The 12,760-nt window shown below is 42.9% G+C and overlaps 2 protein-coding genes across 5 annotated transcripts in view; one reads left to right on the top strand and one right to left on the bottom strand.

Moving 5' to 3' along the window:
• Nucleotides 1-12,760, top strand: part of DYTN (dystrotelin) — a 78,838-nt gene that overhangs the window by 23,449 nt on the left and 42,629 nt on the right. The window contains exon 15 of one of the 4 annotated variants that reach the window (XM_026791686.2): nucleotides 626-2,860. The exons of the other annotated variants lie outside the window; for them this stretch is intronic. The gene's annotated coding sequence lies outside the window, so the exon portion shown is untranslated. Of the gene's footprint in view, nucleotides 1-625; nucleotides 2,861-12,760 lie in introns of those variants that run through there. 4 annotated transcript variants of the gene reach the window in all.
• Nucleotides 1,724-10,215, bottom strand: FAM237A (family with sequence similarity 237 member A). The gene is made up of 3 exons (XM_014264971.3): nucleotides 9,924-10,215; nucleotides 6,382-6,803; nucleotides 1,724-2,368 (listed from the first exon to the last, which is right to left on the bottom strand). The coding sequence occupies exons 2-3, from the start codon at nucleotides 6,794-6,796 to the stop codon at nucleotides 2,220-2,222; spliced, it is 564 nt and encodes a 187-aa protein (XP_014120446.1). The 5' UTR covers nucleotides 6,797-6,803; nucleotides 9,924-10,215; the 3' UTR covers nucleotides 1,724-2,219.

The raw sequence follows: 12,760 nt of genomic DNA on the forward strand, positions 1-12,760 counted from the left end.
GATGACAGTGAAGGAATTTCAGTCAGACACGTTCCTCCCATCCTTCTTCAAACACACTCTCACTGAAAAACAGTAAGGCAGGAACAATATCTGTGAAAACAATCCTAGTTCACACAAAGATCTGCCATGAATTTGATAAGGAACAGTGGTAGGAGGCAATATCCTGTCTTTAAGCACAGTGACATTTTTAAATGTTCCTGTACAGCAGATCTACTTTCATCTCAAACTGAGAGCTCTTGTGGTTTTTTTTTTAATATAGACACTCTTTTTTCGCTTGCACTCTATCACTTGCAGATTTACATGTAGTTAGTTGCATCCCCTTTTTTATTTCAGCACAGTTAATAACACAGATTGCCTCTTTACATCAGCAATTTCCAAATGTTCTCCATAGTGTGATCTATCCTAGAGACTGATCGGTTTTGTCAGTCTTGCCTCCACATCCTTTCCTGCCCATTGCCTCAAAGGTTGAATTTTGCTACAGCCTATTCATTAAGAAGCTTACTGAAGCAGAGAAGTATTGTGAATTCATTTAAGCTAAACATTGTCTTGGTCCATAGTGGTATTTCTGTCTGAAGAGAGAAAGAAAGCTGAATGAGCCATTTCCTAAGGGATCCTCTTGTTACAGGTGGGACCTATCTAAAGTGGAATCACTAAGAGGTGCCCAAAGGGCCCTGTGGAAATGCATCTCAGTTAAACAGGACCTGTTCAGATAATCTGTCTGCTTTCACACTTACTGGAGCTTGGGAGTGTATGGCAACAGGTAATACCTGCTCTACTCCAATACCAATCCTCCTGGGCTGAGCATCCAGCCCTTCACACTCTTTGTCAGGTGCTGGTCTTGGTGACTGTAGGGACTGAGTGAAGACTCTCTTATATTGATACAAATTTGCAACAATAAGGCTTTTAGAGACAATAATATAATTGATGAGCACCATCAGTGGAGGAGAGAGCAGATCTGTTGTAACAATGCTCCTGCTGCCCTCCCACGTGGCAGCAAAGCACTCTCATAGGCTGTGGCTGCAACTGGGGGTCTGTTGTTGAGTGCAATAAACTGTGTATTCCTGTGTTTATCCTGCTTTAGTGTTCTCTCTTAAACATTGAAATGGTTTGCTGCATGCTTAACTTGAAGCACAAATTCAGTGCCATTGAAGCTGCTAGCCCTCATACAGTTTTTTATTTTCTTCCTTAAGTCAGGATTTCCCTCAATGGGACTGTGATTAAGCCTTATTTTGTTCATGCCAGTAACCATTTCAAGATTTCTTTACATGTTTTGTGACTCAAACTTATTTCTGCAAGTTGATGAACAATGAGGAAGCCCATTTTTCTGTGGGCATTTTGGAAAAAAAAAGAAAAAACAAACAAACCACCAAATATTGCTACATGCTCAAGAAAAGAAACATTGAATGAACAACTAAATGTAATAGCCCTGGAAAGATGAAATTCATGGTTTCATCCAGCCAATCTGGCAATGGAAATAATTTATACCATAAAAGCAATCAAATGTTACCTGCCATAAGTTGTTTTGCATTAGTTTAATATCAAATTGCTTGCTAGGGTTATCAATAAGAGTCAGAAGAGGTTTTTTCTACAAAGAACTTGTAAACTAAAAAAGAAGCAAATGCAAGTTAAGGATGAGAATTTTTGTGATTAAACGTTTTAAGTGTGAAAGCAGAGGAGCTGATAAAATCTGTTAACCCTTTTACTGCAAAACTGAAAACATTCTTGGAAGGTATTTTTCATGTAGAAATATGTACCATTTTTCTTCTCTTGATGATGTCTCTTGTAGTCTCTGAGCAGGGATTGCTCTGTACAAGTGTACAGCTCTGCATACAACCAACATCACCATCACCTCTCTAATCCTGCCTTGTAGCCAGTGGAGGTTTTCTGACAAATTCCTTCTCTGCTTGTCTATATTTTATTGAAGAATCAGTTATTTCTTGTTTTGGCACCCAAAAGACAATAGTTTGAACAGATCACATGTATTACAAGAAGCCTGATATACACATAGATTAAAGTAGGCAACTGCTTATAAATCATGCAGTTTAGTAAGGAGACTTAATTCATTGGTGATTAAGAAAACCCATAAGTCCAAGTTAATCAGAGATGTCGTGCTTGAGGTTACATGCCTTCTTCCACCACATGAATTGACATCAATGGGGATTAAAATACAAAAAATAAATAGAAGTAGTTAAAAATTATCCACAAATCAAAATCTTAGACTAAATGTGTAATTTCCTCTTTTTTCCTAGCTTTCCAATGACTCTGCCGAGTAATATAGATCTACTCTTATGTATATGGATACTTATTAAATCTTCAAATGAGTCTTTCTTCTTCAGAACTGGTGACCTCTGAATATGAGAAAACATCCCTGAAAAGTGATATAAAAATGCATATAAGTAAATTATTTCCAAACAGCAAAGAGCAGCTGAATACTTGGTTTCCCACATCTTACATTTCCTCTGCCTTTAGCTGCTGCTGTTCATATTTTATCAGCATTGCTCCCAAGCCTCTTGCCCTGATAGCCCTATCCCTCCAGTTGCATGCTGCCTTTCAGTGTCATGTCACTTTGATCTTTCCCCAGTATGGACCTTTTCCTGTAGTCTTCCTATAAAACTCTCCTACTTGTAATTAGCAGAATCAAAGTGCTTAAGTATGCTCAGAATCCTACTACCACACTGGCCTGTTATCAGCCTCTCTGCACAGTGGGTGAGATCCCTCACACTGCCTAGTAGCACATTTGTTATTTCCTTGAGGAACTATGGGGTGTTTTCTTTGCAATGATCTCTAAAAGGCAGCTGGTTGCTTTTCTTTCTTTTAAACGTATTTGTCTTCTGAAAAAGTAACTGATTAACATAGTACCTGCTTACCTGCTTATTTACCAGACAACAACTGTTCAATAGCCTTTGCCCCACTACCCCCCCCCCCCCCCCCAACAAACTGCCGAGCTGGGACAGGGAATTGTCTCTCTTGGGCCAGGTGCAAAGGGTGATCTGAGCCGAACCACCTGCACCTGTGAGGGAGCTGGGTACAGCTGCATCCACTGAGTGGTAAGGGACAAAGGTGGTCAGAGCCTGATCACCTGCACCTGTGTGCACAGCTGACGCCACTGAGTGGTAAGGGGCAGTGGGACTGCTGGGTGAAAAGAGAAAGGAGAAAAAAAGGAAAGCAAGAAAGGAGAAAAGAAGCAGAGGGTTTGTATCTGTAGTCTTCAGATGTTTCTAGGGAGGATGTGTGATGTAGCTTCTTGAGGAGGATCTCCTTGTACAGCTGCTCTTCAGGAAGATTGCTGTGAGTACAAAAGCTATGTTTTCTTGGTGGCTCTAAAGTCTTATTTCGGTTAGAGTTGTTGTAACTGTGATGTAACTACAGTGTTGTCATAGATTAGAAATGCATTTATGAAACCTGCTTTTTCATGGTGTTTTTAGGGAAAATGGATGAGTTACTGAGGATAGCTTGGCCAGGTATCTGAAAAACTTTCCCTACTTGTCTCTACTTACAGCTGATTAAGAGTTCTCTGCAGAATATCTAGGGAAGTTGAAATGCTGTTGGGTTAAGTATGATTTTAGGTTGATTGAGACAGTTTGTCAGATTACTCATATTCAGCTGTTCTCATTTTGCAGTCTTTTTCATGGGTTGTTTAGAGTTTAAGAGTATCTTCAGACTGTGAATACAGTCAAAAGCCTGGAGGGACTCGACTGGTCCAGAAAACAGTGTTTGAATCTGTAAGTCTGGAACTGGGCTACTTCTCCCACTTCTTGGGAGAATCCCACACTTGAAGAGAATTGTTTCCCAGGAGGACCAAGTATGGGTAACTGTGAAAGTGCCTCTAAGATGTGACAAAGTAGGTTTTTTTTTCCTTAGAAAAGTTCCTGATTCTCAATCTTCACAAGTAGGGATTTATCCATTAGTTCTGAAATGTAATGCTCATAATAACATCTAAACATCAGTATTTCTGTGCCAAGTTCAGATATCTGTCTTGCTTTTCCAATTCAGTGATATGTTTAAGGAAAAACAGAGAATGCAGGTTGCTCCTATTTGATCCTGTTTGCAATTAAAACAACAAAACAAACCCCAAACATATTGAAATTTTAACTATTTAAGAGGAGTAAGATAAAAAACTTGAGTAGGAAGCAATAAAGTTACCAACTGTTGCAAAAGTAACAGAATAAACCAAGAAAATTTTGCTTTATTTTTGGAATTCTGGAACAAGCCTACTGAAAGCTATTTATACCTGCTCATGTAGATGTGAGGTACACAAGGTAATTTAAGTGCTGTTAGTGCTGCTCCTGGGGCTGAGGAAGCAGGCTTGTACTTCTATGCATAAGTGCAAATTCTATTCCTCATCATTTGCTATGCCATTTCCAGCTGCAATTATTACCAATTGATTTCTTCTTGCACTGGTGAAATAAGGCAGTTGGACCACAGGTTACAAAGATTAAAACAGCTGGCTTTGTTAAGAAACTGTGAGACTTGGATGAGAAGTTAGATAGCTCCTCTAAAAAAATAATGGGCTGTCACTGCTATAAGCTGCCTGCAACAAACTGATGTTAATCAGCTGTACAGAAAAACCAGATTAACTGATTACAATTCACAAAACAAAGAGGGTGTGAATACTTAGTAGTACTTAAAATCCCTTTGTATAAGAGATAAGAATAGTCAGAATTTATCATAAACCCCTTAATTTGATTCTTCAAAATACATCAGACTGTTACTCTTTAATCTTGACTAGAACAAAAGCTCTTTGTATCGGAAAATCACAGTGTGATATAGATATGTAGAGTCAGATGTAAGGAAAAGGCTAAGTGGGAGTTTAGACAGTGATATTCAAAGCTGCAATCCCAAACAAACAATAATCTAGTGCTTTAACTTAGTGGATTATCTCAGTTTTTGACAATACTACTGCTGTGTATGTCTAAAGCTGGGTTCTCTTTGCACCCAGAAGCGCGTCAGTCTGGTAAGGATTGAGCAACTTTTTGCCTGTGTGATGTCCAAGACCACTTGGAAACCAGAAGTGGGTTCTGTGCTGCATGCCAGCACAGTAAAGATCCAGTCAGAGCTCAGATTCTTTGCAGAGCAGGATAGGATCCAGTCTTTGCTTTTAAGTTGCAGGGTAGCGGTTGTTTGACTCATAGGTTAGAAATTGCCCTGTGGGTATGAGTTTTTCAGTCTGAGGGGATTGATTCAAGTTCAACTCCTATCTCAAAGTTCAGGATACTGTCTGTAGGTAATAGGGTAAGGACCTCTCAGTCCTTCCTATCCCAGATTCTAGCTTTCAATACTCAAAAATGTTTTATGTTTGTGGGCAAGAGTGGGATGGTCCAGTGGTGTATTGTCCCTGAGGTGCAAGAACCCGGAGTTCGAGTCCAGTTTTTAGAGACACTCTAATGGATACTTGCTCAGAGAGGCTCTTCATTATTTCATGAACATTCCCCCTAAGCATCTTAATAACTAAGACACTGCTTTAGGAAGTGGAGACAAGGGTGGCAATCCATTGAAGTGTAAAGCCAGTTCTGCCTCTCACTGTGAGCTCATGCACTACACTGTTGGTGATGGAAGCAGCACTTCTACCTCTCCATCAAATTATAGCACCTACCTCTATCTGAAAGTAGATATTCTCCAGGGAAAGATATATTTGTTGGTAGCAGGATCAGAACTGAAGCCTTGGAAGAGACTGAGATTTAGGAAAAGCTATACTGTGTCTCCCTTTTGGGTATGAGGATGGTAATTGACAGACATGGAGAGGGGGCTGGGAACCTGGAGACTAGGGATTGCAGCATTTAGCGTCACAGGTAGTGATGTTCTTCCTGGAGCTGTAGTTGTGTCTGAAAGCCTGCATGAATCTAAATCTGAGATCTGTTTCCATTGTTTGTTGGGTGAAGTTACAGATATGGAAATGAAAAATAGTGACTGGCTGCTAGATGGCAAGTAGACACACCTTGACCCTTCTGCAAAAGGCTGCCACTCTCCCCAACAGTACAGTGCAATGTATTCCTCTCAGAATGGGGATTCAGAGCTAGCCTGTTCATAGCAAAACTGTGGTAAAAATGCTGGTGTGGAAGAATATATTGGTATATTCAGTTGCTGAGATACAGGAGGATTCAAACAAAGAAGGTATCACACTTTCTGCTGCTTTTTCTACCCTATCAAACTGGAACTTAAAAGCTGTTGTTAGAGTTCGGTTTGTTTGGAGGTGAAATTCTTACTGAGATCACATTGAACATAAACACAGCTCTGCACCTCACTGGGAGGAGTAGGGGATTTTTGCATAGCACTGGCCTCCATTTCTGTGTTGTTACCACATAGCACAATAGGCCTCAATCTCTTTTCTTTCCACTAGACTCTAATTATTGCCCATGAGATGCATATTAAAGGAGTAGTGACCTTGGTTTCTCCTTGTGAACTGAGAATGTAGAGTAGCCATCTTGGGGCTTCTGACAGCTTCTGACAGCTGCCTTCTCCCCAGCCCATGGGTTCTGGAGAGCACACAGTCCACATAGATATCCCAGAAGAGCTGAGCCAGGTCCCAGAACAAAGCCCCATGTTTCAAGTTCTCTGAGGATTTCAGAAAGATCATGAAGTCCCAAAAGCCACTGACAGAGTCAGAAATGCGAGGCTTCCTCATCTCCAGTAAAATAGCCGAGGAGGATTCCCAGCACTGGGGGTCTGCCCGCCCAAGAGCCAGTGGATCAACTTGGCTGTGGCAGAGCAAAGGTGTCACACAGAACACTGCCATGAGCAGGAGAGAACAGGTGAGCCTCATGGTGCAGGGGATTCTTCTTCTGCTTCCAAGATGCATTATGTCACTGAAATATAAGAAAACCAAGAGAAGCTGAAAACATCTCACTCTTAGATGCAGGAAGAAAATCCTCTTAACTTTACATGATATGCAAGGCACTTAAATACTGTTTCTCTGCTCCTTAAAGATTTGTGTATGCTTTTTGTATGTACACAAATACTAGAGGAGTGACGATGCTCTGTGCAGCAGAAGCATGTGTAAAAATTTTTATTCATCCTCAGATCTGAATGATGAACTATCTTATCTGGAAGTACTTAATACTGAAAGTTTTTTTGCCATTTTTACTTTACAGATCCAAAATAGTTTTCAGTAAAAATCCATTCCTTTTTACATAATTTAAGCTTTTAGGCAGTCTTGCTTTTCAGAATCACAAGGATCAGTGGACAGCAGGTGGAAAAATTATGTTGAAAATGTGCTTTAATGATTTTAATTACTGCAGGTTTCAGATTCATCCACTGACCAGGAGTGGTTTAGGTGCTAAAGGGCAGAACAGTTCTGAGAAGAGGGTATAGCAAAGCCATCACATAGCAGCTGTATTGTACAACATGTACCCATGCATATGGAATCATAAAACAGTTCAGGTTGCAAGGGACCTTTAAAGGTCTCTAGTCCAACCCTTCTGCCATTGGCAGGAACATCTTCAACCACTTCAGATTGCCCAGAATCCTATCCGACATGACTTTGAACTGCTTTCAGGAATAGGGCATCTTCCATTTCACTGAACAGCCTGTTCCAGTGTCTCACCACCCTCATTGTAGAAGATTTTTTTCTTTATATCTAATCTAAATTGGTCCTCCTTCAGTTTGAAGCCATCACTCTTTGTCCTCTTGCAACAGGCCCTGCTAAAAAGCCTGTCCCCATCTTTCTTATAGGCCCTCTGTAAGTACTGGAAGGCTGCAGCAAGGTGTCCCTGCAGCCTGCTCTTCTCCAGCCCCAGCTTTCTCAGGCTGTCTTTTCAGGAGAGCTGCTTCACCCTCCTCATCATTGTTGTGGCTCTTCTCTGGACTTGCTCTAACAGGTCCATGTTGACTCTTTCCTGTGGTGCGATGTCTTTGTGTATATTTAAAAGTATAAATGTGTACTGCCGATCCCTGAGAATTAACTGTTAAAACTCTGAAACTTGCTAAGTAGTATCAATAATGGATAGGTAGAAATTCTGAGAATGCTTGTTTTGTGGACAGAAAGGCCCAGTTGTCTCCATCAGATTTCATTTCTAGTACATACTTCTCTGATATATTTTCTAACAAGCTTCTAGCATTTCTGATATTGAACAAGTTTGAGGGATTGTTTTTAGTGTAGCTCATGGAATATGGAGAACTTCTCATTTGTGGAAATCAGCTACCTCTGAGATCAGCATTTAGGACAAAATTCGCTTTAATGCATGTGCTGATCTGCTGAGTATTCATGCTTGTATGTTTTCAGTTTGGTTGTTGGGAATGGGAAGCTACTTCTCTTAATGAGCTGGATAAGCAACTGGCTTTTTGTATAGATAGTCTCTTCTATGAGTGATCCTGAAGAAATGTTCCTTTGCTCTGTGAAGAAAAATGCCAAAGGCAGGACATTGATGTGCAGAGGAATTGTGCATGAAAAGTAGCCTGTGTGTGAGACTAGGGAAGAGTAGTTTGCTTTGTGAAGTATATTTCTTTATAGAGCTAAAGGACTCTTCAGAGATTTCAGTCCTAGAAATGTTATTCTTACCTAGCCCCCTGTCTGGCTACCTGGTCAGGTTCTGGGAACATTTTTGAGGTATTCAGACTTTATTCCCCAGCTGTCTACAGTCACTTTTCAATCCAAGTTTGGGTTTTGTGAGAAGAGCTGGTTTGACAACCCTGGCCCTGAACATTGCATTTAGGGAACAAAAGAGGGACAGCTTGCTCTTCCCACACTGCACTGCCTAGTGGATGTCACGTATGACAGTGGTGGTAGTAATAGGGCTGTCCTCCTGCTGCTTCCAAGATCCCCAAGAAACATCGTTCTTCTGTACCCTACTCCACAAGGCAGGCTTTGATTGCTTTCTCAGAAGCAAGCCAAAAACATCCTATGAGTCACTACTTCATTCTTGTTTGTGCATCAGCGCTCTTCCACTGGGCACAGACACCTGTGTGCCATGCAGTATGCACATATGTCTGCTTACTGAGACTTTTTCAAGGGACATAGTTAACTTTATCAAGTTTCTGGTTTTCAGAGCAATTTGGCAGTCTCAAATATGACCATGAGGGTGAGGCAACAGACAAAGGACAGTGGGTGGGGAGCCCCAACAAATTGTTCAAACAAAGGAATAATACTCAAAGAAGCTAACAATACTAAATAATAATAGTAAAGTCCTTTAAGTGATGGTCCTGTGATTTTGACAGAGCCCATCTCATTTGTACATGTTAAAAACTGAACTGGTTGCTTTGTATTTTCTGCTCCTCAGCACCTATTCTAAACTTTATACGTTACAAAACTGGCTAAGACAAGGGTTCTGGATGGCTTCTGGATTTGTCAAAACAAGGGGACAGTCCTCGGCAAGGAGTTAGTAGGTAGGGCATTAATATGAGAATCAGTGCCCTTGAAAGCGTGATGTGCATGGCATTAGTAAGGGTCAGTGGCAAAGGCCACTAGTCCTTATAGTCTGGTCAAATTCAGGCAACACTGTGCTGTTAGTCTTCCACAAGGTTCAAGATTGTGTTTTTTTAGATAATTGAGAGCTGGAGGGGTTGCCCAGGAAATTGGAGATTTCATTAATCTTTTACCTGTGCATGTGGTGAATGCTTCCATGCAATTCCTCCTTACACCCTCCAATCTCCTGTTATTTCTGTCCATTCATTGAAGTTTGTGTGTGTGTGAGTGCTATTTACACTTCCTGGTTCCGACTTTTCCCACCCTCCCCGCTGTCCCTGCTTCGCCTTGCAGTGTAGTCTCCTGCTTCACTCCTCGGCATGGATAATGCCTGACAATAATAATTTAAAAGTTAATCAATTAATGTGTTACTATCATCTAACGTGGAGCTCTCGTTACGGCAGTCCCTCGGCCGCGCAGCTGCCGCAGCCGGTCCCGGGCCGGGTGCCCGCTCCGGTGCAGCATCCCCGGGCGGTCCCGCCCCGCTCCCGCCCGCCCCGCGCCGCCCGCGGCTCTCAGCGCTTACCTCGGGCAGGCTCCGGCCAGGGCAGGGCTCTCCGAGCCCGCTGCCGCCGCCGCGCTCCTTAAGAAGCCGGAGCGGGCAGCCCCGCTTAGTTTTTACGTCAGGGCTCGAGATCAGCCCCCACCCCCCGGGCCCGGCCGCTGCTCCCGGGCACCCGGAGCTCCCGCTTTCTCTGTGCGGAGCTGTCCTTGCTGCGAGCCCGCTCCGCTCTCCGTCCCGCCTGTCCTCCTCTGCTTGCGGACCCCGGTTCTCCCGGAGCAGCCTGGTGTCCGTGCTGCCTCTGGCCGAGGGCAAGGGTCGCCCAGCGGGGTGGAAGAGTAACAGACCTGGCAAAGCTGCCCCCCTCCCCTTGCTGCATCGGTGCGGGGCAGGAGGGGAAGAGTAGAAAGCAAGTCTGCCCTTGGAGCTCATATTGTCCCGAGCTGGCTCAGACCTCAGGTATCTTGCTTTATGTGGTTGGCTGTTGCAGATCCCTCCACTCCAAAGCAGGAATCTGTGTGGCACGACTAGAGCTATTTGCTGGCTAGGGCTCAGCTCACATGCTGCAGCTCATAGAAGTTGAAGCAGAGACCCAGAGAAGAGCCACAGAAGGACTCCACATAAATGCATTAGTTGAAGTAGTTGGGCTGTGCTGCCCACTGCAGCTCAATTTATACAACTTTACCTTAATAAGCACTAACTTGGAGGGCTGTACGTTCTCCAGCAGAAGAAGGTCTGGTTCCATTTTCCCCCCCAGGAACAATAATGTGGTCTAGTGTTGTTGCATTTTCTCTCTGAGATTTTCAGCTGGATTATGACTTCTGTGTAGCAGCTGGAAAACCTTTGTGTTGGAGAAATGGGTTAAGCTAGTAGGAAAGTGAAAGGAAAGCACTGGTGAAAAGGCTGTCTCCTGTTATGTGCAGCATGGAGAAAAAAGCCTGAGCACAACTCTGCAACTGACAACTCTGCTTGTGCTCACTGTGCCTGATGTGATCCCCTTGCACACAGAAAACATACCACTCAAAGAGCTGGGGCTCTGTGACCATGCTGATAGCCAGTGCTGGCCAGAACTTGCTTAACACCAGCTATTTGAAGCAATAGGCAGGTGTGAGAACATTTTTTTTCTTTGTTCTGTAGTTTCTAGGCCAAATCATGTAGCACCTTGCTACATGTCTGAAGCCAGTGCAGCTGCACCAGTGCATACAGCTGAGCAGCAAACTATTTGTTTTTCGAAGGCTTTCACTGGAAGCCCCCTTTTATCTCTCGACGTGGAATCATAATTCCTTCCCCAGAAAGCAACTGTGTTTCAGTAGCATAAGGCTTATCTTCGTTGAAGACTGTGGGGCTGCACTGGATCACATCAGCTGGAAAGTTGGCTTGAGACTTTGATTTCTCTGATATTCATCAATACCTTTATAGTTTGCACTCTTTCTGTACATCCAGTCCATGTAAATGGAGAAGCAACTTCCTTTCCAAATCCTTGGCCTTGTGTCGTGCCTATGACAATATACACTGCTTTCCTTCTGGTGCTCTATCTCCTCAGTAAGCAATCACTGTCAGAGTGTATTTTGTGTAAGTGATGCTACAGTTTAACAAAAGTGCAAGGAACTTTTGAGAGAGCACTGGCTAGAACCCTTGTAAATTGCTGTACTGTAGGACTTTGGCCAACTTGCAAATGTTCCATTTATTTGGCTAGAAGTGTGAGTTTGGGAATAGTGATCACCAGCTGCTGAAACAGACTTCAGGATGAAATGAAGAGTGTAATACCTTGCAAGGGGCCTTTGCAATATGGTGGCGGAAACCTCTCATATGTAGGATCTCCAATATTTCTTCTCTGTGCTATGGAATGCAGGCTATTCCAGTAGACTTTCTCCTGGGTTCTAGAGCTGAAATGATCCTTAAGAACCAGCTTTTGGTTTTATTTGTTTCTTTTTAAAATCTGCTCTGTACCTGATTCTGGACCCATGTGCAATCTGGAGCCCCCTTGGCAAGTGGGTAGGCAGTGTACTTCTCCTTGCCTCTGTATTCGGGGGTTGAGCAAGGCAAAGTGTGAAGGTAAGAAAGTGTGCAGGTAAGATCTGGGTGTTGTGGAGGCAGTTCCTGGGTAGAAAAAGCTCTGGGGCTGCTTGTGCTCATGATAGGCCTGGCTGCAGGAGCCAGAGCTGAGCAAGATTAAAATGCCTCAGAAGTGGTTTTTGCTGCTGTTTCTGTATCTGTGGTACATGACTCTAAGGACTGTCCCCCATGTTGTTAAGGGTAGAGCCAAATAGAAAGGAAATGATAAAATGTTTCTTGTGAGTCGATAAATTTCTGTCAACCTGCAACCTTTGTGGAATCATTGTTAAGAAGTGAGTTTGAGTCCCCTGCTGGGGTGCACTTTATCTGGGTTTGGATCAAGAATAACATTGGTTTTATTCCATTCAGAATGCTGGCAGACCCAAGGGTATTGAACCAGGGGCTCTCACAGAAATGAGAGTTGCTGCTCAAGGGAAATATAGCTACAGATAAAATAGTTGGCTCCACAAATACTTCCTGAGCCTACTACATTCTGCTCCCTCTGAACCAGAGCACTTACATTCTATTTCTGGGAAAGAGGTTTTTGATAATTAGACTGATCACCTCAGCCTCCTAGTGGGGAAGAAATGTACCAGGATTGGCCATCTCATTCAGTTCCACACACTCCCTCAATCAAGCTTTCTGTGCCCTTCTTAAGCTATCAGTAATCTTTCTTTCATTGCAGCACATGATACATTCCTCTGGCAGCCAGTGTTCATATCTTCTGTGGGTCTCCATATCTTATAATTCCCATGAGCTGTAGATCATATCCAGAGTCATTTGCAGAAGGATATTTTTTATCAAGA

The sequence above is a fragment of the Zonotrichia albicollis genome, chromosome 10 (genome assembly GCF_047830755.1).
Source record: "Zonotrichia albicollis isolate bZonAlb1 chromosome 10, bZonAlb1.hap1, whole genome shotgun sequence".
Lineage (NCBI taxonomy): Eukaryota > Metazoa > Chordata > Aves > Passeriformes > Passerellidae > Zonotrichia > Zonotrichia albicollis.

Coding starts and splice junctions, on each gene's coding strand:
- FAM237A (XM_014264971.3), bottom strand. CDS start 6,796: ATGCATCTTGGAAGCAGAAGAAGAATCCCCTGCACCATGAGGCTCACC. Junction 2,369..6,381: donor GTTCACAAGGAGAAACCAAG/GTCACTACTCCT, acceptor ATCACTTTTCAG/GGATGTTTTCTCATATTCAG.